Source organism: Aythya marila, assembly GCF_965140915.1.
Source record: "Aythya marila genome assembly, chromosome: 2".
Classification (NCBI taxonomy): Eukaryota; Metazoa; Chordata; class Aves; order Anseriformes; family Anatidae; genus Aythya; species Aythya marila.
In genome coordinates, this window is record NC_139043.1 from 63,344,023 (window position 1) to 63,370,143 (window position 26,121).

At 39.8% G+C, this 26,121-nt stretch overlaps 1 protein-coding gene across 8 annotated transcripts in view; it reads right to left on the reverse strand.

Moving 5' to 3' along the window:
- Positions 1-26,121, reverse strand: part of ELMO1 (engulfment and cell motility 1) — a 322,098-nt gene that overhangs the window by 287,817 nt on the left and 8,160 nt on the right. For 2 of the 8 annotated variants that reach the window (XM_082753922.1, XM_082753917.1), the window contains exon 3: positions 24,180-24,266. The exons of 3 other annotated variants lie outside the window; for them this stretch is intronic. In XM_082753922.1, coding sequence (XP_082610048.1) covers positions 24,180-24,182 — 3 coding nt within the window. In that variant the 5' untranslated portion in view covers positions 24,183-24,266. Of the gene's footprint in view, positions 1-15,096; positions 15,498-15,818; positions 16,024-16,522; positions 16,774-24,179; positions 24,267-26,121 lie in introns of those variants that run through there. 3 more of the 8 variants (XM_082753920.1, XM_082753919.1, XM_082753918.1) reach the window with 3 other exon arrangements.

Genomic DNA, 26,121 nt, shown 5'->3' on the forward strand with positions numbered 1-26,121 from the left:
TCACAAGAATACCAGCTTTTGTGCTGGGACAAAAAGGGGTAAACCATTTTGTGGCTATATTTATTGGCCAATGCCTTCGAATTCTCACTCTGCCAAATTAAAAAGTTTCATTACCAGCATAAAATGAAAAATATATTTCTAGGTAGAATAATATAAAACAAATTAGCAAGGGAGACTATTTTTTTTTCAGGCAAAATAAAAGCATCACCACTATATTCATTTGAGACAAGACAGAAAGCACAGAACTTGCTGTAGGGAGCAAGCCCGAAGTCTCATTACTAATTTTCTTTACATGAAAAGCTCTTTTTTGTCACCTGAAGAATCCCTGAGGCATACACACAAATGTCTGCAGAGCCAATCAAAATGCAAATACTCCAAAACAGCCCAGCAAGCAACAACCACTAGGCTCCTTACTGCCTTCTTCCTTATCTTCAGGCTTTCACCATTTAGCACAGGGGACTTTGCAAAACACCATATGCTTTGGTTTTAGAGCTCTGAAAGTTTAATCTGTCCTCAACTGAGAAAAAAAACTTGTCATCTGGCTCTTCAGCTCAGCCATTCCTGGCAACTGCCTTATTTTCATTACATACACATGACAGGAAGAGACCGCTGTCCTGTGACAGTTACCTCTTACTGGCCCCAAATAATTTCTGCAGATTTACACAGTGAATTAATGCGTGGCTACTGGTGACACCCTCTTTTGCTTTTAGCCGTTTAATTGCTCAAGTGGAAATACAGATGTTAAGAGATGGGCACATGACAGGAAACACTGGCCCCTTGCTTTGAAGACACATAACATGACATCAAGACGAAAAATCTCACAGCTACAAAGGATCCCAGTTTTCTCAGGGTGCAAGATTATGGGGAAAGCATTCAAGGTTTCTTGCATTCTAACAAATCAAGCTGAAGTACTGTTGGGAAACTAAGGAGCTGCCTGATTTTAAGAGTTCCTTTCATAAATTCACCACTCTTTATTCTGCTTCATTAGCCATCCTTATTTAAGAAAAAAGACTATCTAAAAAGGAAGAACAAGGCAAGGTAGTTTTGCATGCCCCCAGCCAAGTTAACCACGATATGCATTGCTGCTTTCCGTTGAGAAAACTCAACCATGCAGTTTCTAACAGCAGCCGAGAGCTACAAAGCCTTGCTGAGCACGTTTTCCCATTGCACAGCTATGCGTGCAGAGATGTACACATGGCTATTAGCTTGTACATGGGAAGGAAGGGCTGCAGGTCTCCACTGCTGGGCTGCACCCCTTGAAATTTCCATTCCCAAGTTTGCAAAAAGGTATTATGCTTTTATATAGATGAGAAACCTAGGAATTATATGCTTGAAAATAGCTTTCATTTTAGATTAAATGTCAGCTAAAGCATGATTTAACCTGGATCTGCATTTTTTTTTAATTTTTTTTTATTATTATTATTAACTTACAACACATCTATTAAAAGTCAGAGGCCAGAAGTCATTTGTATTTAAGACACTATTTTTGCTTTTGTACAACGAGGTGATGACAGCTTTAAAACCCACTAAAGTCTAATCCCTGCTTACTCTAATGTTCTTTCCTTGCTTTTAGTACCTAAAAGTTTCGCACGATCAACTCTTAGAAACGAGCAGCAACTGTCAGGAGTTTCACTGCGTTCTCTTCAACATGGACAAAAGCATAGAAACCTTTGCTTATTTATTTATTTATTTATCATTAAACATGACAATCATTCACAGGAAAAATTCGAGCATAATGCTCACCTTTAGCCTAGGCAGTACAATTCATCCCTCTCATCTTTGGCAGTCTTTTTGTTTTCTTTCCTTTTCTCTCCTGGAAGTCCTTTATTTCCCTTGACGTGACCCATTCCTCAAACCTTCTTCCTCCCTCTCAAAATTACATCCATACACACGGACCATTTTTCCTCAGGTGGAGCTTTTCTACCAGCTGCTGCACTCTCATTTCAGCCCGACCACATCCTGGCACTGTTCAGGGGCTGAGAGGCAGCAGGGACACTTCACCCCTCGCCAGTCTCTCTGCAGTTCTGAAGCTTTTAGAGCACATAGAAGCAAGATCTTCACGGGCAATTTGGGAATTTCAGAAGTGCACATGGATATTTCATTCTTCCTGTATTTTTTGTAAATGTCAGATTCAAACAATCTATGCTCTGCAGAAGCCAATTACTGAAGCTTTCACGAAGGTTAAAAGTTCAAAAGGAAAGCTGGTTTCTTCATTTAGCAGCCTCTTTCAACTACTGTGTAGATACAGCAGCAAGAGGGATGATGGGATGGGTTTCAAAGTGCCTAATTCCCTTATTCATGACTCTCCCTCTACCAGGTTCTGATCTGAGCCTCTTCTGGGCACACCAGCCCAAAGACTAACCAGGAGCACTGAGAAGAGCCTAGGAGAAAGGCTTTTCGTGCTGCCTTCCTCCCTAAACACATAGCAAACAGTCCCCAGAGCACATCTTACCCTGAATCCTTTGGGAAAAAATGTCCCTTATGCATAAGGCACAACCATGAAAATCATACCTCATTCTCTAGCTTGCAGGCTTACTGTGCCTTTTCTCAAAATCCCCTTCCTGCTGACAGATATAAATCAAGCAAGCAAATGTACTCTGAAGCTGAAACTTCACATTGCCACAAAAGGCTTTTTTCCTAACATATTAACTTTGCACATGAGCATAAGCACCAAGAGTAACACCGAAATCAGTAATGAAGGGACTGATTCATACGCCCCAGAGAACAAGTGGTGAACAATGTACACTGAGATTTCAGCTTTATCCCCTATTAAAATAAAACCACGTGCCTGATCTCTAACCCACTTTGATTTATTAGTTTTTGCTTTTCAAGATTATGAAAGTAATCTGGAACAGAGAAATCAGAAGAAAACAATTTATCATGAAAGCCTTATATACCAAATATTAGAATAGCTATCAATCTTACTTCCTCTCTCAAAACCGCTTATTAATAATTTTCAATTCCAGTTTGAAAATTGCAAACTTGGAATTCCAGTTTGAAAGTTGCAAAAGTAGGCTAACGCAGATAATAAAATACTACATCCCAAATGTAACACAGCTTCTGCTACTGTACATAGACATCAGTTGGTCATCTATCAACCCACTGAAATGCCAAATGCATTTGGAAGATATTACAGTACTGACAAGAAAGAAGGAACAGTCCTCTGAAAAGGTCAGAGATGACTGATGCCAAGTTGTGCATGCATAAATCCTCACATCAAGGAACGACTGTGTGCCTTACATTGCAATATCTGCTTCAAACACCTTCCCAGTGCAGATTGTTTCACTGGGATGAAAATCTGGATTACAGCCCCAGTGCAGAAAGAGGGAAGCCATTCTTTCAGTGGCATCCCATCCCAGCAGATGTTTGTCCTACATTCCAAAGTGGGTCAGACTTTTCTCTAGGCATTCAGGAAACTCCTAGCTCTAGCACAACGCCCAGGTTGTTGCAAGCCAGGAGGGAACTGCACTGATTGATCAAGAGCATCTGGGGGGGAGAAAAACCTTGCACAGTCCCTCCCTTTTATCACTCAGGGTCTTTAGTTCCAGCCTCTCTGCCTGACAGAGAGAGAAGAGAAGCTTACTTACAGCCCTCACTTGGCCACAGCTCGCCCTTGTTTTTATAACCTTAAAGAAAACTCAATGCCCCAGACAACTTTATAGGACCCTGGCAACCACAAGACAGCCACGACAACTTCAACCAGTCAACCCCAGTTCATTTTCATGCTCTTGGACAATCTGCACTCTCAGCAACTGCTTGTCTGCTAATCGACTCAAACCACAGGTCTGTGGGCCTAGAGGTTTTTCATTTATTTCTTTGTTTTTTCATTTATTTCTTTGTTTTCAATGTTTTTTGGAACATTGTGGCCAATAACATATAGTTGTGTGGCTGTTTGAAGCAATGTAAAAGTGCCAAGGAGAGCAAAGGAAAATGAAGAGACCACATCTTGTGTTCCTCACGAGGGAAAAATAAAAAAGGTGTAAAAGTAAAATCTTATGAGAGTGACAATTCTGGAAGATCACCTAAATGTTTTAAGCATTTAATTCAATTTCTTTTCAGACGTAGTCTCAGTAAAAACGTGATAAGGTTTTGCCTGCCAGTTATGTGAGCCAATCAACAGGGTATCATGATACCTAGGCTGAGAGTGACAGACTTTTACCCAGTCTACACTAGTATTATGCTTCTATGAAGGCATTTTTAGACGTTGTATGACAATATGTTGTGTATTATCCAGTATATATGTATCTATATACATGCACGTGCACAAATGGACAGAAGCACAGGTCATGGAATAGCTCATCTACACAGTTTGTTCCCTCTTTCATCTCATTCTTTTGAAGTTAGGAAGCAAATGTGCAAGCAACAACCATTCAAAACTTTGTTATAACACCACGTTGAACGGTAGTCCTTAGTTTCACTTAAGTCTTACACATACTGAAGCTAACCCTTAGCTCTTACCAAAATTATGCAGCATCATTAACCTAAATAGAGCTGAGGACAGGGCGCCTTTTTCCCTAAACACTAACGAAAAATTTTGCAAGTGTTCTTCTGAAATTAAGTAAAGGGGATGCTTTGAACAGTCACCTCAAGACCTCACTTTGCATCCTGCTCACCCGTTCTGACCCGTTACTCACACAAGGCAGATTCAGAATGAGTTTCTGCAGCAGATGAAACTGCAGAGCTGTACTGCTGCAGTCTGTCCCCTCTGCCGTTTTGACTCACCACCACCCAGTTCAGGGAAGCCTACTGGCAGAACAGTAAGCAGCAGAAAGGAGTGGAAGGCTTTCTTGTTACCGGGTTAGCTCTTGGAAACCACTCACCACAGGCACAGTGCAAGTGAGGGGGCAGGACTAAGGCAGCTCCCATCGGTGTAGAGTATGGTTGTGGTGGCAGGGCAGACAGCCCGCACCTCCCTATAAACCTAGCTCTTGATGGATTCCACATCAGGAATTTGGCTAACACACCCACAGGTGGTGTAAGTGGAAAGGACCACAACTCTCATCTTCCCCTGAGCCATGCTGGCTGTATGAGGAAGGAGCAACTGAGAGCCCTAACTCTAAGAAAATGGCGAGATGTAAAAATCAGTGAAAGTACCCGAAGAGCAGCCAGCTCCTGAGCACTGGTCCCAGCTAGGAAAGCAGGGACCTTACTTCACCTTGCTTTTGCAGCAACGAAGCCCCAGTAAGCATTTGCAGCAGCACACGCTTCTAGCTTCTCCACTTCAGATCTGTTTTTATTCATCAGACTTTCCACATGGTAATCCCAGAAGAGCAATTATAATGCAATACTTTCAGCATCAAATTGGAGAGGACAAATTTGTGGCCACAGCTGTGGCCTGTTATCTGTACTTCATCACTCCAGTTCATCACAGCATAAACTCCGTAATTCTTCAAACTCCTACATGCTTCTATGCCACAACAGCAATTAATTTGTCTCTGCCATCCTATACCATTAAAATAAAACTGTAACATACCTCAATCTGAAAAACGTACAGTCCCAGCCCTACCCAACCTCTTCATAATTTAAAGAGGAACTCCACAACTTCAGCATTTAAGAATTAGAACTTTTGTCAGAAATTATCTTTATTCATATGCTTATTTTCAAAGGATATGGGTAGATCTGACAACAGCACCCTCTCCATTAGCTCAACTTTTTAGTGAGTCACAAAAAAAAAAATAATAGTTTTTCTCCTAAAGTCAAAGCATAAAAATAAAGCTTACTGAACTGTTTTCATAGTTCTCTTGACATGGAAAATAAAAATCAGAACTAATCCACTATAAAGAACTTAAGATTAAGTAGTAGTTTTAAAGATAATTCCAGCTAAGATACATCACCCTATAAATCTGTGCATAGGGAATTCATTTGATAATGCCCTCATTATGTGAGCACAGCCCTTTAATACTTTTAGTTAAAGCTTTTCCTGATAACATTGTAATTGGCTTTTCATATCATGAAAAGAGGATTTCCTTTCTGTCATTTGAAAAAAAAAAAAGTTAATGGCTTTTACAACTCCACCCAATATTAAAATAACATTCATTAGCTGTAATAACAATTCCTAGTTACATCATAAACAGATACCTCACTTCAAAGCAAAGATAATTTTAAACTTGAGTGACCGAGGTTTTAATCAAAAAGAAAATTCACATTCAAGTCACTCCAGCTCTATTTGAACATCTATTCCCTCAGCTTGCTCAGTTCCATTCTCAACTCTTGGAAGCAAGCATAGTTCATATTAGTTCACTTATATTCCATAAGGAGGACAGAATGGCCTTGATATTCCTCTTAGCAATAAGACTAAGCCACATGCAGGTTTCTAAGCAGGAACACACCATTTTCAAAATAAAACTGGATTTCATGATGTAATTAAATACCCCATGCATGTGTCACAGCCATACCACTCAATAAGCTCAGTGATATAAGAGTGAGCTCAGAAAACAGACCCTGCAATAGGAAAAAGCCTAAATACAGCACACATCCCTTTGTGTAAAAGCCATCTCAGGGAAGGAGGAAAAAAAAGGAAAAAAGCAAACCACAATGGCATGGCATAGCAGCCTAGAAGACAACAACCTAAAGGCCAGACAGCCTGGGATAAGAAGGCATTGGCTTTCAACCTTGCACACAGCATTTCTCCCTTGGCCTGCCATCCTCTCCTAACCGGTGTGCTCTGCTCTCCTTCACAGTGCTGACCTGGATCCTGAGCTTCATGTCTCCTGATAGCTGAAGATGCTGCCACTCCACCCCAAATATGAAAGCATCTCCTGTTCCCTTCCACTTGCCCCCAAGCCTGAGAGGGAACTAAAGAACAGGTTGGTTCCCCACACACACCGCAGCACCAAAGCCACTAGCCAAAGCCTGGACCCAAGAACCAGAGCTAACTACCATGTCAGCAGTACCCAAATAAGAAGCCATGAAGCTAGTTTTTGTTTTTTCCCTCCACTGAAAAGATTTGTGAGTCTAGTTAACATCAATATTTTTCTCATCTGCACCACTTGGAAAAAATAATAATAATAAAAACACTGAAGCCCTAACAGTGCTCCAGCTCTTTGTATCGCTCTGACATGCAGAATGATGTACTCATGCAATAGAAGACAGCAACATTAACACATTCAGTACATAATAGACTTTACAAAGTATTAAGGCATAAGGCTTTACAAAGTATTAAGGCATAGCTTCCAAGTTCAGTGGACCTCTACAAGTTTTCCTGAGGCTTAACTAAAGAACAAATGCAGCAAAGTCGAAATGAGCAAGCATCTCAGTTGCAGCAGTCTTCAAAATAATTCTTGCTAGCTACCCTGCAGGCCCTTTTCAAATTATTTGTGCATGACAGTGTGCGCTTTCCAGATTTTCCTTTCCACTCTGCTGGGATAGGTGGATTATAAAGGAACATATTCAGTTTGCTATCCTCAGTACCTAAATTGGAATGAAAAACTATTTTCCTCAGCTTGAATGCATCATCTTCACTATGACCATGACTGTTTAAATCCTGTTGCTTTAAAAGAATAAGATGTATATTGTTTTGTTAAATGGTTTTACGTGACAATTCAAAATGAAATATAGCTAGATGCATACTGCTTTGTACCTGAGCAAACTCACATGGGTAACCAATTAAAAAGAAATCTAAAAGAAACAACCATTTATCTGCGGAGATTAAAAGAAACAAAACACCAACAACCTTCCAAAAACAAGCCTCGGCTCATAGTCGGAATACATAACAAATTAATGAGATTCCAAAAAAAATGAGCTTCAGAAATAATAGTTTTACTGCACATTATAAAGTACATCTCCGTGTTTTACAGACCTTCTGTTGACTCATTCCTTCCCACAGATGACAGCCTTCTTTCCTCTTTTGCTTTATCATTGTGCCCTTTACTCTGCAGCTAACTATCCTTTCCTGTCAGACACATACCTATGCAAGTTCAAAGATATATTCGCTAACTTGAATTTAGCTTTGAAATCTGCTGCTTGCACTTCATGACTGAAAACAATTTTTGCAACTCAAATTGCTTACCTAGTCCGGTTCCATAACAATTAGACTAACAAGAGTTATTACCTCTGTGAACAAATGTTGTTTTTTTAATGCAGTCATTTAGCTTCATGAGCTCAGGCTTTTAGAATAACATCAGGAGTTGATATTTGCAATAAAGCCCCAGGAGATGGTATCACTGCTAACTTTGTGACCTCCAAATCTCAATAGATTTTCTGGGAAGTTCTGGAACTTGCCAGTTTACGTGTTACTGACATATACTCTTAGGCATGCAAATATGAATCATTGCCTAGGTACAACCAAATTCTGCGATTTGTCCATGGGCTTATGCTCACTGCAACAATTTCAGGGCTGATTTGCTTAGCATCCCTCCCACAAAACTACTGACCCAAGCCCATTCACGATAGAAACCAGTGCAAACTGAATAGGTGAGGCACGGAGGTTCAGGGCACAGACCTAGAGCTGAGATAAACATATCTTTTTATTTGGCAGTCTCCCTACATTTTGATGAAACATGAAGGACCTCATGCATCCTGAAGAGTCCTACCACATAGGAGAAGGAATACATTAACTGCCCAACATACCGTTTACTTGCATGCAACGTTGCAAAGTGGCAGCCCACAATGCATTCCTGCCCTGGTAGATCCTGGTGCAGATTATCAGCATGAACTCTGCTGATAAGACTTTCACCGAGGTCATGCAGAAAGTGACTGGCAGAGTTTAAAGTATAAAATACAGAGAAAAACTCTTTGCCTTTGGTTTCCAGGAGGAAAGATTTCAGCACTCAACTCCTTAATTCAAGTCTTCTGCTGCAGCTGTAAGAGCAGCTTCTCACACACACAGCAAACAGTACAGGAATCAAGAAAGATACAAAAGGAGACCAACTAACTACTGAAATGTGCAAAGTCTTTATTTCTTTAAGATATTGCATAGATTCTGAAGATGACTAAGAATTTTATTCATGAAAAATCTACCCCAAATAACTCAAAGAACATTCAGCGTGGGAGGTTCTTTTGCAAAAATTAAATAGCAATTGTGATGAAGTAGTATCTTGTGTCGTTACCAAAGAATTTACATTTTGCTCATGTTCTTACCTAACTGTGTATAGCCAGGAACCATACACAAGGGATACCAGACAAGTTGTTATCTCAAAATGTAGAGTTATTTAAGAAAAAAACAAGGGGGGGGGGGGAGGGGGTAGGTGCAACAGTGGGGGGGAGCAAAAGGAAGGTTGATTTTAAAAACAATCTTAGGGCAAAATTCTCACTTTGGAGGTACCCAACAGATCTCACTTCTAGTTGATATCAGCTAACGATCTGCACAGAGCCAGTTTTAGCTAGCATTTTCTGAATTGCTAAGTACAGAGCATTTTGGATCTATTTGTACTTGAACTACATATCACTGAGTTACCTGTATCCGTAGCAAATGCCTCATGATTTGAAACCTTGTGCCTCAAAAGACTTGCCAGAAGACAACGAAGGCTATTGGCACAAACCAGTATTTGCTATAGAATTTGTAAAGTATGCTTTTTAGAATTCTCCCATTCTCCCTCACCTTTGCTATATCCACAGGAACGTGATTTTAGTAAGTGAAGCCGTGAGTCCTTTCCTTTCAAGAGCACCATCTAGACGTTTCATGAACATCATCAATAGTTACTCTTACAATACTGTCATTAAAGCATGTATATTTTTTCAGGATCTCAGTTTTCAAAGCTGTTGATAACTTAGAAATAAAACTAAATAAAAACTTAAAAGAAACCTTGAAAACCTTATTATACACACTCGGTAGATAAAAAAAAAATAACTGGCTTTTGAGGGGCACAGCATTACTACCAAAACTACTGTCCCTTAAGCATTCAGCTTAGGGTTGAGGGCATAATACTTATTTGTTGTCTTACTTCTGTAAATCCAAAAGAAAAAAGTATATCATGGCTATATCCTGATTTGCTTTTTAAAACGTATAAAAACAGTTCTCCTATTTCAAATGTCTTTTGCTTAACAGTAAAACAATACATCTGTTCAGTTGAGATCAAACACTGTCCTAAACTGATGGAGTTAGACAACGTGCTATTATGCTTCAAAGTCACATATAGCACATATCAAATGAAACGTCAGAAAAGCAAGGCATTTAAATGCATATTTGACATACTTTTTGCAACTCAGTATGTTTCACTTCTCAATGGGGCTGTGGGTGGGAGAGGAAAAGGTTGGTTTATTATGGATTTGAGAGTAAAGGCATTGCTTGGCAATTCAAATCATCAGATGCTACAACTGCCCACTGCTAGATGTTGCCACATTCTGGAAAAATACATGCCAGAAATCATCATGCTGCATATCCAGAGGGAGCCCTTACAATCACTGTCTGTATGCTGCAACATTATACAGCCCTCATGCTGTAATTCCAACGTGAGTAATTTCTGAGGAAACTTTCAAGCCATTCATTCTTGTTTGTGCATAACAACATTTACTATTCCCAAGTACCCCACGTCACTGGATTTACATCAAGCCTTGAACAATGAAGCAAAAGTAGTGTCTTTTGAAAGGTCCAAATCTGCTGCTGCCATTTTGTAAACTAACTTCTACACTACTAGGTTCTGGTCAGTCAAAGCAAGGTTTCTCTCACATTTTGTCTCCAATTCTCTAAGGGGGAAAAAGTATTTACCACCTCTTGATTAATGTGAGTATACTTTACTCATGTAAAATTATGTGTTAAAAAAAAAAAAACACAAAGCACATTTTAAGATTACATTAATAAACTAGGCCAGATGTAGATGCCTGAATTCCACATACATTAAATCTGCAGTTTGATTGTCTTCATCACAATTTCATTAAAAAAAAAAAGCTATATTAATGAGCAAAGTTCCTGAAAATCATTGATTTTCCCCAGCTCCTTTGTCATCCTTGCATTAATGAACAAAGCCAAAGACAAATTTTATATTTCAATTTGGATGCTAACCAAGTACCATCACAAAGATGTTATTTACCATTTCTCACATAGAGGGCTCTTAGTCTCTTCTTGAAGATGTTAAAATCAGTATCATTAATTTATAAATAAAGGATCTGAGACTCAGAGGACTGAACTGGGTAATATAAGTTAGCAGAGGGAGCTAGTCAACATGATCATGGTAATGCACAAGGAATACTATCCTTGAATTTACACTGAACTAGCTACTCTCTTCTACAGCTCATTTGAATGTCTCAATTTGCCTACAAGAAAATAGTGAAAGTAAATTCATATAAATGTTACTAAAAGCAGATTAATAAAATTACATTAATTTTTTAGAGCCATTCGGTTAAAATGTAAATGCTTTTAATTTGATTTAATGTACTTCACCAAGGAACTAAATGAGCTAAACCCACTTAAGTTGCACTTAAAAGCTCTTGCATAGAACTACTGTGTAATTTTAAAAGTTCCATTTCCAAAGTGAACCTTAATACAGATTATTTTTTCCAAGTGCTAGTATGGTGACAAGCCCTCTGCATACACTAAAGGTCACTTTTTCAAAGAAGCTGAATAACCTTATATGTAGCATAATAGATGGAGATCACTGATGATTTGCTGCAGACCTCAGACTATGACACATCGATTTCTCACTTACCTACCCTCAAATAACAGAATTCAGATCACCTTGATCTGAGGTTAAATGTTACCCACCTACTAGAAATCAAATCTTCATTTTTGAGCTTGTAGCAAAAAACAGTTTCCAACTTGGTCTCAACCAGATTTATCAGTTTTATGGTCTCTTAAATCTGAAGGGCAGATTTCACATAAAACAGCTAATCTTATTTACTAATGCGAAGATTGGTCGTCTACAGAAGGATTAGATTTTGCATTGTTTAATTTCACATATGTCTTCACTTCAGTTGATTGAAACGCTCCTCCTTCAGAAGCAGTTTTCCAGCTTTCCTTGTGACAAGATGGTATCTTGCAGGAGGTTCCTTGAGGACATAAGAAGTAGGCTGATTATTCTGTGGGCAAAGCTTCCTCACATCTATAAAGGCTGCATGTGTAAAACCCTTCACCAAGATGACCATGCTTGAGAGTCAGGCACCAGCCCACAAACTCCTTTGTGAAATCACAGAAGGACTCTGCCTTCCAGTTCAGAACATTTAGTAGTACACAACGAGATCTGGAGATGCAGTTCTTCCTAACATTGCCTTTTCACCTGACAGCTGCTACTCCACAGCAAAGCTATAGAAACTGTTCTGTAGGTCAGGTCTTTCATGCAGTCCAACAATCACCTCATCCAACCTACGCATCAACATCCTGGAGGGTGGTGGCCCAGGGGAATAGGTCAGCAGCCAGATTTGGAGGGGAAGGCAAGGAGACCCAACCACGAAAGTGCAGGAACTAGTGTATGGCAAGTTGGTATTTGACATCTTGGTCTTGATGGGGATGAGAACAACAATCACAACAAACGCCACACACATTCCTAATATTGTCAACTAATGAAAGTAAAATAAATATAAAACTAAAAGAGGTTGCATAATGCATACAAGCCAGCATGCAAAGGTAAATCAGATTCTTCTACAACTTGAAACCTAACCTGTTAGCTTGTGCAGAAGACTATGAACTGTTTTCACTGAGATTTTAGCTTAAATTAGTTAAATTAAGAACCCACCCTTTTTCATAGTTAATTCAAGGCTACAGATGAAACCAGAAATGCATCTCCTCCCACTCCTATCACCCACCTCCACAGAAAAATATTTAAATAGCAGAGATTTGTAATCTAGAACAAAGAGTAATATTCTATTAAGTATCAGCTCATTTAAATAAAACTCTCTCCAGCTTTAATGCATTCTGAAATGCCTCCTCACTGCTTTGTTATTTACTTGATATGTCACACTAGGTCTCTCAAATATTAGGATACATTTTTTTATGTATACAAGCCTGTAATAATAGATATAAGGTATTTATAATTTCAAATAATTGCCTGAATGTCTTCTGAATATCAGTAAAATATTCTGTAGCTACATAGCTGACTTTTTGTTACAGCTTCATTACCTAAAGAATTCTTTACTGTTTGCAGGTATTCCAGAATTCCTGATCATTTTAACTGAACGCACTCAATCTCTTTCCCACTAACCTCTTCTGTGGGCCATTACTACAGAACTAAATCTCACAACCTGATGTATTTATTCTCATGATATCCACCTTAGATAGCAATACCAGACAGCATTAGTTACTACATTGAGAGAAAAAACTAGTAGGTAATCACATGCACCAGAAGCATACAAAAGCTTAAATATAGGATCAGTAATTGAATGGAGCTGAAATACAAATTTACCCAATTTTAGGATAAAGCATCAAAGACTAGGACATTCTCACGTGACATACAAGGGTCAAACCCTATTGTTCTCATGGCGATGACTTCAGATTGGAAAGGTCAGAAAAATACAACTCACTCTCCACAAAATTGTTCAAGCAATATAAACACAATGTGAAGTGCGTTCACTCCGTGCCTATTAAGCATAACCAGAAACTAAATCTGGGGTGAAATGAGGATAAAAATATGCCATTTAACTGAACACAAACAAGGTGATACCCCAGAGAAACCAAACTTATTTTTTCCATCATAAATCTGAAATGACTGAATAAACTGTAGCGAAACAGAGATGAGTAGCTCATCCAGCTAATGGGATGTGTGCAGTATAATGCGTAACAGGAGTAGCCAGAAGCATTCGCTGCACAGAATGAAGTATTCGTGAGTACTTTGGTCACATCAAGAGGGACTTTTGAACCTTGAGAACTATTATTCCCTCTACAATAACTAACCAGACCCTCTTTCCTGATGTGAAGCTTCCAGATTAAGCTTGGAGCACATTCACTTGCCATGTAACTTGGTTGTAGTTGTAGTGTCCTGAGTTGCCAGCTCAGCGCAGACTGACCTTCCTCCCAACAGGCTTTTCACAATGAGCACTGACCCAGGCTCCAGCAGAACAAGAAGGCAGACAGCAATAGCAGATCAATTAGAAAGCAGCAGAAATGCCCTAGCATTTGTGAGATAAGGGCAGGGAGATCAGACAGCTCCCCTGAGAGAGGGAGTTAGGAGAATACAATATACAATTTTACTCATTGTGGAGTCCATTTTCCCCAAGTCACCCCAGCAGCAACTACCCTGAAGGGACCGAGAACAGATGGCTTCACAGTTTTAACAGGCTACGTAAGGTAAGATACAGTACCATCCAAACAGCACAGGACTGATAATATCTTTAACCTCAATGTAATAACCATTTAAAAAAAAAAAAAAAAGATGACAAAAAAAAAAACACAACCCAGAACTGTACTAAATCTACTTAAGTGTCTGATTCAAAAATTCAAAGTAGTTTTCAGATGGTAGATTGCATTGTGTAAACACTCCTTTGCAGTGGGGAAAAAAGTTGGGATTTGTAAAGAACAAGGATGTGATTTTTGTAAAAACAGAGTATTATGTAGGTATCTATCCAACCCCAATGGTAGGGGGGCTGGAATTAGAAGATCTTTAAGGTCCCTCCCAACCCATATAATTCTATGATCAATTATTTTATATATTTATATAAATTATTTGATTTTCTATTTATCAAGTACTTGTAAAAGTGCTCAGTGTTATCACTGAGTGAAACTAAGTTAAACAAGAAAATGTCATCTTCTGTAAGAAACTGAAGATCTAACTGACAAAAGGGGATAGAGAAGATGCAGTGAGAACCCCAAGATGAAAGATGAATATTTTGATACCTTTGCATTTGATTGCTTCCTGTTTGCACATCTGAGCCAGTGTTCTTGCTACAAGGTGGCTGACACTTGGGCAAGTGTTTCAGAGCAGACTATTGGTAAGGCACTTCAGAAGCAGAAGTAGCACAGAGAAAGCCAAAGTCAAGATGAGGCAAAAAAGACAAATTTGGAATCACTATTAGCACAGGGAAGAGAAGCATGAAGGATGAATTAAGTAATCTGAAAAGAGCTGAGGATAAGGAAATAAAGCTGCAGGGACTTGACACTTAGAACATAAAGTTAATAGAGAGCCGCTGTAAGAACTTGCAGCTGATGCTGATGTAATAAGAGGAAGATAGACCAGAGCTACCCTGCTCTGCAGGATGGTTAGAATAATCATCACGGCTATTCAGGAGACCTACCGGATGAATGCAGGCAATGAAGGAATTCAGTACCTCCTGTTTAAAATGAGAGAAACAGTAATGCAGTTAGAGAAAAAAAAAAAAATGAGCAGTTTTGTTGTTGGTGTTTTTTGTGTTTTTTTTTTTGTTGTTGTTGTTTTTGTTTTTTTTTTTTTAAGCCAAGCTCTCAAGACTTCAGAGCACATTCATTACTAGAAGACCAACATGTCACATCTCTTTATAAAAAGTTTGTGAGTATACTAGCCAAGAGTTATTTTGGCAATGTAAAAACACTGCTGTCGCAGATGGGCTTCATACAAATTAGTTATTATTTTCTTAATAAATGTGCTTTTTCCCCAAAATAAATTCTCAACCCATGCAAGCCCTCAAATTTATTTTTCTCCTCACCTACAAATATAAGACAAAATAAGACATTGTTTGTTTGTTTTCTTTACTTGATAGGAGACTGATTTTTTCTCCAGTTTGGTGGTACTCCAAGTGAAAAGGACAGCAGATACACTTTTGGCAACTGTACAGGGTGTTGTATTTTTTCCCCCCATAAAACACTTCACTGTGCCAGCTTTCTGTGAGTAACCTCAGAAATAATATACTTTTTCTGACACATGACAGTAGTGCAGTTAGTAAATAAATTAGACCCATATGAAAACGTGATTCATGTGCAGTGTCATTACTCCAAAGAATAAGGTGGTGCAGGGCTATCGGAGGTCATCCTATACACAAACCTTCAAATGAAAATTCTTCCCCCAGACTTTTGCAAAGCCCTTTTTGCAGCTCTTCAACACTTCACAGTCACTGTGCAAAACTTTCAAGCCACATAAGCGTCCCTCTCGCAAGGAAGCATGAAGTTCCAGCATAAAGCTGATCAGACAGAACTGCATCCTCATGACACCTCACACACGGACAGAGTAAGAGGCATCAGTGGTTTCACTGCAACCATACAAAAACAAAATGAGTTTGAGAGGTTTCAGATAATTATCTTTTTTTTTTTTTTTTTTTTTTTTATCTGCATAAAGAACAGGAAGGCGCAAACAAGCATAAAAATCTAGTATGGAAGCAACACTTTCACCACAAGACATACAAATGACTGTTCGTAAGTCTGGCTACATTACAAAAAGTTTGTAACATGCACACGTCATAGTTTGCACTGAGAGTAAGTATTTCAGTATTTGAACTAGGCTAGCAATTCTTAAGTCAGCATTGCCTGCCATGCCATGCAAGTGCCCTCAGTCAGCATATGTAAAGGATCACCCTGCTGAAGGCTTTTCATGCTGAGATCTCACACACATGCTCAGAGCAAGTAGCTATTGCTGGCACCATCAGCCAGAACACATGCATGCCTGTGATTTTTACACAAATTGATGTCACATCCAGAACGAGCGAATTTCAAGATGCCATAGTCTACACAGAGAAGTTTATTAATACCAACCCTTTTTACTTCCCCCTCCTCTCCCACATGTCAGCAGTTACAGGTCCAGATCTAGAAGATGAAGGGGATTACTGCAGAAAGCCGAAGAGCTTGGCAGTATAACCAGACTGGGAGTAGGAAGCCAGGCAGATGCAGAAGGCCTGGCCTGACACAGCTTCTGACCCACTTTATCAGCTTGGCCATGCTGCTTTCCTTCTTGGTGCTGCCGCTTCTCTCCATCTCTGTACGAGCTTACACAATCAGGCTGAAATCTTCAGGGCAGCGACTGCCTCTCCACATGCTTGGCGAGCAACAGCTTATAGGCTTGACTCATAGCTTAGTGAAAGAGAGGGGCTGATTTTACTGGGATCTGCCATGCCAAGAATAAAACCATCATTTCACTTAAATAATGAAGAGTACCCACAGTTCAACCTGTCAGTATTCTTTAAAAATATGTACAGCTGGAAGAGTGGCATGTTGCTCTCATTCACTAGTTTGCCGTATCCATATTGACAGCCACGATCTCCTCACAAGGTCTATTTGGGGAGACGTTGCTCCCAGAGTCCGTGTTTTCAGTCTCTGTCCTCTTTTCCCCCCACCTCTCCTGCTTTATTCCCTCCTCCTGTATAGCCCCTCAGTCACGTCAGGCAAACTATTTGTGGGACAGGGAGCTGGTCCAAGTCTCAAGTGAGCAGAAAAAAAAAAAAAAAGCGCCTAAAGAAAAACAAACATCTTATTTTTAACCTGGATCCGTTCCCTGACTGAGCTTATTCCCCACCACAACAGGTGTATCAACACACCTGAGGAAGACATGGAGCAAGCGAGGCTGCAGCTATTCCTGAAAGAGATGAATGTATCCATGACAGTGGCAGGAAGGGTTTTAAAATATTAGTCTTAGAGTAGGGGGGTCTTGCACTGGGGAACTCTTCAAACATCACAAAACAGACTAAATACATATTCCTTATGTTTTTCACAGTTTCCTTTGCCAGTTTGGCTAATTATACGATATTTAAGTTTAAACATATGTTGCCTCCCTTGCAGTGAATCCTCTCCTCCTACATGATACAGCAGTGAAGTCATCTTGCTGACTTCAAGCTGAATCCTGCACCTTCTCACGTAGGTGGGCATTTTTAGTTCATCTGGAGAGCAGTCCAGCCCCAAGAGTGCAATAATTCTTGTTGCAAGAAGCCACCAGTAGCTCTACCAGCCCAGGTATCCCAAAACACACCATCCAGGTGCCATATATTAAAGAACCAGCATAACTTCCACTATCCCAGACATCTGTTTCTTAAAAGCTAGAAGACACTCAGGACACATCTGCATTGGTGGGAAAGGTGAACCAGCAGACCAGTGGCTTTTACTCTCCTTCCCTCTATACCATCAGCAATTCACTTGAAGATATTTGAGATTTATTTTTATTTTTTTTAAACCACAACACACAAGCAAAGAAAATTCCAAATGGAAGGAAGTGGCAAAATAGTAAGCCAAAAGAAGTATTTAGAGGAGGAAAAAAATCTCGCAGGCCTTTACGAACCATCATGTACTGCTGACAGGAAAATCTTTGTTATTGTATTCCACATTACGAGTACCTTGAGTAAGAGGAACAGCAGCATACACCACAATAGCTGCATTTCATTAGCTTAGCAGAGCAGAGGATTTAAAGGGAAAAGACAGCAGCTGAAAATAATTGCATTAAATTAACATTAACCCACAAACCAAGAAGAGGCATATAATATTCAGGATGACTGCAGAAGCAGTAACTCAGAATTAATGTCTGTGGAAGACGAATAACCCCACTCTTGGAACTCTAACTGGGATTCGGAATCCTAAAGAAAGAAAGTTCACCCCAAACAGTGTTCCCCCAGAGAGGAAAATAAGGAAGGAAAGGAAAACATGGCCTAGTTAAAGATATCAGTAGGTAGGAAACACAGACTGCAAAATCATGTGATTCCCAAAGGACTAACATTTTTATGGTTTATAAACACATTCCCACACATTCCTTCTCAAAAAAGGACTTAGAAAATAAATCTGATTTTAAAAACTATAAATGAAACAGACATGTGAGAATTTAAACACTTAGGGCAGAAGAGAACAAAACCTCAGAGACTGGAGCAAAAATGGCAGTCAAGTTTGGAGTGGGCTAAAACACAGCCAGAAATGACAACTGTAATTCAATCTGTGGATGTACTTTACAACAGCCTTGATGCCACATGGGCTTAGAAAAGAACAGCATCACTAAAAAAGGTGCTTAATAAATTAAACTGTTGGAACAGAGAGACACTTCACAATCTTGGAGTGTGCTTTCCTCAAGTTGAAGAGGGAAGTTATGCTAAGCTTGGGAAGGGAGGTAATTACTTCAAATAAATAAGTAAATAATATTAAAGATGTCAAGTTACAGCACTCATTCATTTCATCTAGGAACAGGTATCAGAAGTAAGCAATGATGTTACTGAATAACAAAACTCCCCAGTTCTTTCTCCCAGTTCCAGCTGGAAAAGACACAGCCTGGTCAGACCCTTGGCTAACTATGAATCAGAAGGAAAAAGCAATCCACAAAATGAGGTCTGAAGAAAGTCATGGCAGAAGTTACCACATGACCACCAGAACTGATGCCTGGTTAGCCACTTGCCATCTGAATTTACATGGCTTCCCCAGTTGGAGATGAGTAATAAATTCTAATAAGCAAGCCAGCATTTGGAAACAATTAACATCCCATTTTCCTTAACCATCATGTTCAGGGAAGTTTATACGTCCCTTCCACAGCCCTGCAGGACACTACATTTTAACCTGTGGACTTCACAATTAAAGCAAAAACTAAGCAGCAAGGTGTTCATGCTGTAAGGTGTTTAAGTTCCAACAGATTCCTTATCAAGCACATAAAAATAATTTGTAATCCATCTTTACTAAGCAGAAATAATATACTTTTTAGTTGAGCTTCCCAACAAAGCAAGTTTTTATAACTCTTCATCTGTATTTGTCTACCATCTGGACACCGCTATTCCATATGGACCCACAGAAAAGTTTTTTTCAGGTTTCTGTTAAGTCTCCTTCATCAGCAGTATCACTCCCCAGTTCTGCTCTTTCACTGACTGACCAGCACAGAACTGCCTGAAAATGAATAGAACTTTAATTAAAGTCTTGAAGCTTATGTTTAAAGTAAGTGCTCCCAAATATTTTTATTTGAACATTGATGACAATTTTAGAGAAGCCTGAATCTCACTTAACTGGAAGCCCCTTTAAAACTAGTCTGGCAGTGAGGCTCTGTGAACAAAAAATAAAATAATAAAATAAAATAGAGAGAGAAAAAGAGAAAAAAATCACATCCTACACATTTCAGGGTACAATTCAGGTAAGTTGTGAGATGGCAATCTGCTTTTTGCAGAAGTTTTGGCCTTCAGGCTTTTCACATCTTAAAGGAGTGAGAGATTTCTTTATTTCTTAAAGAAGTGAGAGATTCCATTTCTCATACATCTATGTAATCCAGCAAAGCAAACATCTTCTCTGTGAGCAGCAGGGTTAAGGCATACTGACCTGAATCCCTACTGTAAGTTTTCAGATGTTAAGGCTCACATTCAAGTCTTCCCATTGCAGTTTCTGCTCCATCTAGTTTCCTACTTTCCCCAAACTTGTCTGCACTTTGTATCTTTGGGACTTCTATTGTTCTGCTGACTTGGCTTGAATCAGACAACAATTTACAAGCTACTGGAGAAGGGAAGGGGAAAAGACACAAACCCCATCCATACAAGCAATAGACTGTTGCTGTTTCTAAGTGTACCAAGGTAAAAATTAAGAGGGTGGGAGGATGACCTGACTTCTGGAACAGAAGCCCTTCTTGCTCTCCACACCTAACAGAACATTTCACCTGCATAAATCCATTCCAAAGATTTGGCTTACAAACGTTGGAAACATTAAGCAATGAAGAATTAAACCTGATGCTGTCTTCCATGTATGATTTCAGTTAACATTTCCATTTCATTGTACAAGGCCTATTTCCAGTCCCAGTGAAACACAGCATTTATTACCATCCTTTGCATTTCCGAATTTTTCAAATAAATAGAACAGTTCAATTGGAAGGGACCTTCAAAGATCATCTAGCCCAAGTGCCTGACCACTTCAGGGCTAACCAGAAGTACATTATTGAGGACATTGTCCAAATGCCTCTTGAACACCGACAGGCATGGGACATCAACCATTTCTAGGAAGCCCATTTCAGCATCTGACCATCCTCACAGTAAAGAAATTGTTCCCTATATATAATCCAAAGCTTTGTGCCATTCCCACATGTCCTGCCTTCGGTGACCAGGAAGCAAAGACCAACACCTCTCTCCGGTCTTCCCCTCCTCAGGATGTTACAGAGAGCAGTGAGGTCTCCTCTCAGCCTTCTCTTCTGCAGGCTAGACAACCCAAGTGTCCTCCCAGGACAAGCCTTCCAGCCATTTTACCAGCTTTGTTGCCTTCCTCTGGGCACTTTCAAGTACCTTTATATCCTATTTATACTGTGGAGCCCAGAACTGTACATGGTACTCAAGGTGAGGCCACATCAAGGCTAAATATAGCAGGAGAATCGCTTCTTTGGACCAGTTGACTATTCTGTGAATATCCGAAGCTAAAAAAAAAAAAAAAAAAAATCTATAGCTGTTCTAACAATCTGTAAGTTTTTCTTCCATTTCCAACATTGTTTGCATAGCCACTCTCTCATCTAATCTTTCGTTTCCCAGTTACTTAAGTCCACACACAAAATGAGAACAGTAAATCAAATGACGTGCTTGGCAGGCTCATGTTGGTGTGATGACAGCAAGATCCTGGAGCAGCACAGGCCTCTTATGAAGAAGGGTCATGGAGTTCCTGGGCAGTTTCTGTAACTATCATCTGACCAAATGAGCAATACTGAGTCAGACGCGGCCCTCGGTGGACACTGGCTGTCAACTGGTAAATACCCAGGGAGGGGACAGAGTTGGCATCCAAAGCCCCACGTGTCACACTGTACGGCCTGCCCACGTTACCGCATTAACAGGACTGGTGAGCTTTTTAATCTCATCACATCGTTAAGCACTGAGGTGAAAATGAGAAGTGGGGCTGCAGAACGCCTGCTAAAGTAAGCTTGAGCACACCATTTTGTTTCTCAGGTTTTTAGTTTCCTGACTGAAAACATAAAAGGTATTATTAGATAGAAAAACAAGCTATTGTTTAGGAAAGGTGTACTTGACCCAAGTGGGATGACAGAAGGATTACTTAAAATATTTGTGATTCATCACAGTTCAGTAACTTCGCATGAATGCTAAAGCACTTCAAAGAGGTAGAAAAGCTTGTGCAGGTGCAACAGGAGCGATGAGTCAGTTGTTGCAGAGCTGCTCACTTCAGTCGAGGCCATGGCGCTGAGGAATCCGTGTGTGGCAAAGAAGGGATCATCAGCAACTCCCCACAGACCAGTCGTATTTAGACAGCAAGCTATAAATGCAGGCATTTACTCTTGTCTCTCCATGTTTAGCTTGCCTCCATGGTAAAATTTACAAGCATACAGCATGTAACTGAGTCAATGCGGTTCCTCTTCAGGAGCAAGCATAAGAAAAGAACCCAGGTTAATCCAAAATCATCTAAATTCTCAACTAAACAGTAACTCACTGCTTCTTTTCTTCCAGATCTTCTAAAAAGAACTTCTGAAATCCTCCTCTCAATATATACACCTATTTAATTTAATTCGTCTTCAGCTTTCAAGAAAATACACCATTATCCCTTAATTACAAAGGATGCTCAGTCCTTTAAAACAGGACCCCCCCATGCACATGCTTGTGGATATAAAAGCCAAATGTTTTGATTTAAAGAATGTTTCTTGAATACAAATTACCATATCTGTCTCCTACATATTAAAAATCTTCACAGAAAAACTTTCCAAGTTCTTTAGAAAGTAGCTATTGTCAGAAGCATAACTGCAAAAGACCAATACTTCCCACTCAGCTGATCTGACCCGTGCATTCATTTTCTCCACCATTATTCATGCTTATACTGGGAAAAAAAAAAAAAAAAAGAGTGACCATATATTTCTTGGTTTGTGCAGAATCAAAAGGCTTATTTACACACAGACACATACACAAAAAGAGAGGAATGAAACTTAAGGACGTTTCACCCTAATCTAATGGGAATAAGAATCTTTCCTGTCTTCACACACACACTCCTACCTTAAAAAACCCACAATAACCTAGGATTGGCCTTAAAAGATCAAGAGCCTCCTAGCTCAAGACCTTCCTTACTCCCACTGCTGCCTTATGGTAGACAGCCCACAGAGCTGCCTGTTGAGGACTCAGACAGGCTCTGCAACAGCACACAGAAAGATGGGGAGGAGGAAGGAAAAAAATAAATGAAAGCACAGTTACAGTTCTGAGAATGGCCATTGCGTATGGCTCCTGACCTGCAGGGCAATGAGCTGCAACAGGACTTCGCCATCGTCCCCAAGAAGATGCAAAGGTTGTTAAAGAACATGTTATGGTCCTGCCCTGTCACCAGCTAGAGACTTCAAACCTGGCTGGACAATCTATTATATAAAAATAAGCCCACATTAACTCTTAAGGAGAAATTAGGTGTTGCTGAGGAGTATTTACCTGATGACTGTGTAATTAGACATCACTCTTCCTTTTGTCAGAGCCAGTAGTAAGTTATGCTACAACCCAGCAATATTCTATCTCAATTTCCAGAGTCCTTACAGACTAAGCTTGTGTGGCCAAGTCTAGGTAGAAATAGACTAGCATAATTTTGCATCACATTTGAATTACTGAACTAAAACACTAGGGATCACCAACTCCCTCTCCCAGGCTTAATCTGCAGAAGAGACTTTGCCCAAACAAACTGGCCAGTACCTTCTCCTGCCCCTGTCAGGCTTCCTAACACTTTCTCCTTCTGCTTTATTTCTCCTTCCTCCTCCTTTGTTTAACCTTTACTGTTGTCAGAAGTTTTAGGGAACACACATGATTATTGAGATGTTTCTCTACTAAGTTCTGCCTCTTGCTACCAGCCCTAGCATCCCCCAGCCTCCGTGAGCTAAGTGCTATTCCTTCAGGAAGTGCACCTTTTGCTGACAGTGTTGGAGGCCAGGAAGGCTTCCGGCTGCACAGCTCCAGCAAAGAGCCCAAAAATGAGCAAGCCTTGGGTTTTGCAAGAGAAGATAAGAATTTATCTTCTACAATTTCTGCGGGTTCTCCCCAATGTATTCTTGCTCTTCATTTGACAGCTCCACAATGCAAGCCACTGACAACTGCAGAAAGATGCCGGGGTTTGTCAGAAATAGCTTAAAAGAATGACTGCAGATAGATGCATTATTTTATGCAGAAGTTTCAGCAACCAAATATGCTCGACTACAAGGGTAACAAGGTGGAAACTGCTCTTCCTAAGACAGATACATTGTTGCTCTAATGAGACAAAAATCATGAAATTTTTTGTTTCTTAAACAGTTATCCTGCTTTGGTAGTATACCAGTGAGAAAGAAGTGAACAACTCCTTCCCTTACAGTATACAAATTATTCTGCAAATAATAGCAAAAGCCTTTGCAATTACTCCATGTATTACCCTCAACTTTCACCAATTTCCTGAATTCATCAATGGGACCAGATGTAGTTGAAGGTCACTATTAGACCTTAGGAAGGAAAAAGTAACTTCACAGATATTTTAGTGGCTTGCATCTACTTACCATTAAATTCAAGGAAGGCTTTCTCCTTTCTCTTAGCACAAACTAAGATTTTTGAGTTTTAAGTTTAGGTATCCAGACACGAAATCACTATGAAAACAAAACAGAAAATTATTGAAAGAGAAAATATATATTTTTTTTAATTACATCACATTGCTACTTCATTATTTTCACCTTAGGACAACCTGTAGTAACACACATAGACTGCTACCCAAGAGACAGTGCAGTTGCATCACTGGAACAGCAACTCTTTTTCAGTAAAGACAGAGCTGATGGTCCCTGACATAAATCCAGATGGCTCCAGAGAGTCCCTTCCTTCAAGAGTTTATTCTGTCAGGGGCTCAGTAACACTTTAAAGCCAACTTTGTCCACAGCTGTTGACAAAATACCTTTCAAAAAGCTCCCTTTTCTTTGGCTTCATGTTCATGAGGCTTGGTGCCAGCACCTGATTAAAAACTGAATGCAAACAATAGCAGGTGTCTCCAACAGAATTCAACCAATGCTTTTCTTCTTGCCTTCAGCATACACTAAAAGAGTTCCAGAATTTTTACCTACAGTTAATACACAGATTTATTCAATACTGGACAGTTTGGCCTAGACGGAGCTGTTCTGAGCTCCTCCTGATGCTGAGGAAGGGCTCTTCTACCTTCCAGTAGATTGAGCAGAGATTTTCCATCTATTCTTATAATATACAGGTAGAAATAAACTGTTCAAGCTGATTCAGCTCATTGAGGCACTACAGCTGCAGCAGTAACTTCACGTTACAATTTGGAAAAACAGTAGGAAAGAACATGAGTTCCCACTGCTGGTGCATACCATCCGTGCTTTCCCTAGGAAAGGCATATTGGGCATATTGCCAGCTTTTATTCAGACAATAGCTTGCAAACACATCCCTTCAGGTCTGGATTCTGCCTACTATCGCTCCTTGAATATTTAACTTAACTTTGTGAAGATCCTCAAAAAAAGGTCCAAGTTTTCTAACTGATTCAGGTTACCAATAGAGAGAATACCCATGTTTTGCAGCCACTTGCATCTTCTCCAGAAAACGGGCAAAGATCAAGTATCTGTGCTGACCTTACTAGACATACCTGTTCCTTTTGATAATTACTATTGATTATAATCAATAGATCAATCAATTAGATCTTGCTGCAGCTTTCACAAGCTAGTAGAATTACAACCAATTACTCTTTTGCAATGGCAATTACTTCTGTCAAAACAACAAATCCAGATTAATTTTTAATAAGATACTCTTCTCCCATAGATTCTCTTAAAGTAGTGTCTCTCATCTCATTCAGTATGCGTGTGAAATGGCAACAGACTTGGACTGGGATGCTTGAAACACACAATTTTCTTCCCCTTTGGCCAATACTCATAATGCAATCAATTGCAATCACACATCTCAGAAATGGAAGCTGTAGCAGAAGACACTGGGCCTGCCCAGGCAGGGAGCAAGTACCCCCTGAATTCAGGTGTAGGACACACACATTCTGAAAACTGCGGTGACTTGGGTTTCCCATTTCCAATGGGAATTAAACCGACTCTTTTCTGAAATGACTCCGAATTGCTTGCCTGGGAGGCTACCTCCCTTTTCAATCCACATCGCCACAGCTGGAGTCTCTTTGTTACAGAGGAGACAGCTAGGGACAGGACATTCTCTAAAGAGGGCCCTCCGCTCTGAATTTCAATGGATCAAGAAAGAAAAGCCCCAAGACAGGAAAGCAAGGCTTATCCGCTTAGTCAGGCTTATGGGGACCAATGAACATGGTCAGAACAATTAGTTGCAAACAAAGGATCTGCAGGTTGACTTAGGTTTGATTTTTCTAGTCTAGTTTGGTGGCTCTCTATTTGCTGATTTAGGTGATAGAAGCTTGACCAATTGCTCTCTTGTTTTCTTCCCCCGTACATCATCATACTTTCCATTACAGAACAGCAGCCTACAGGCTAA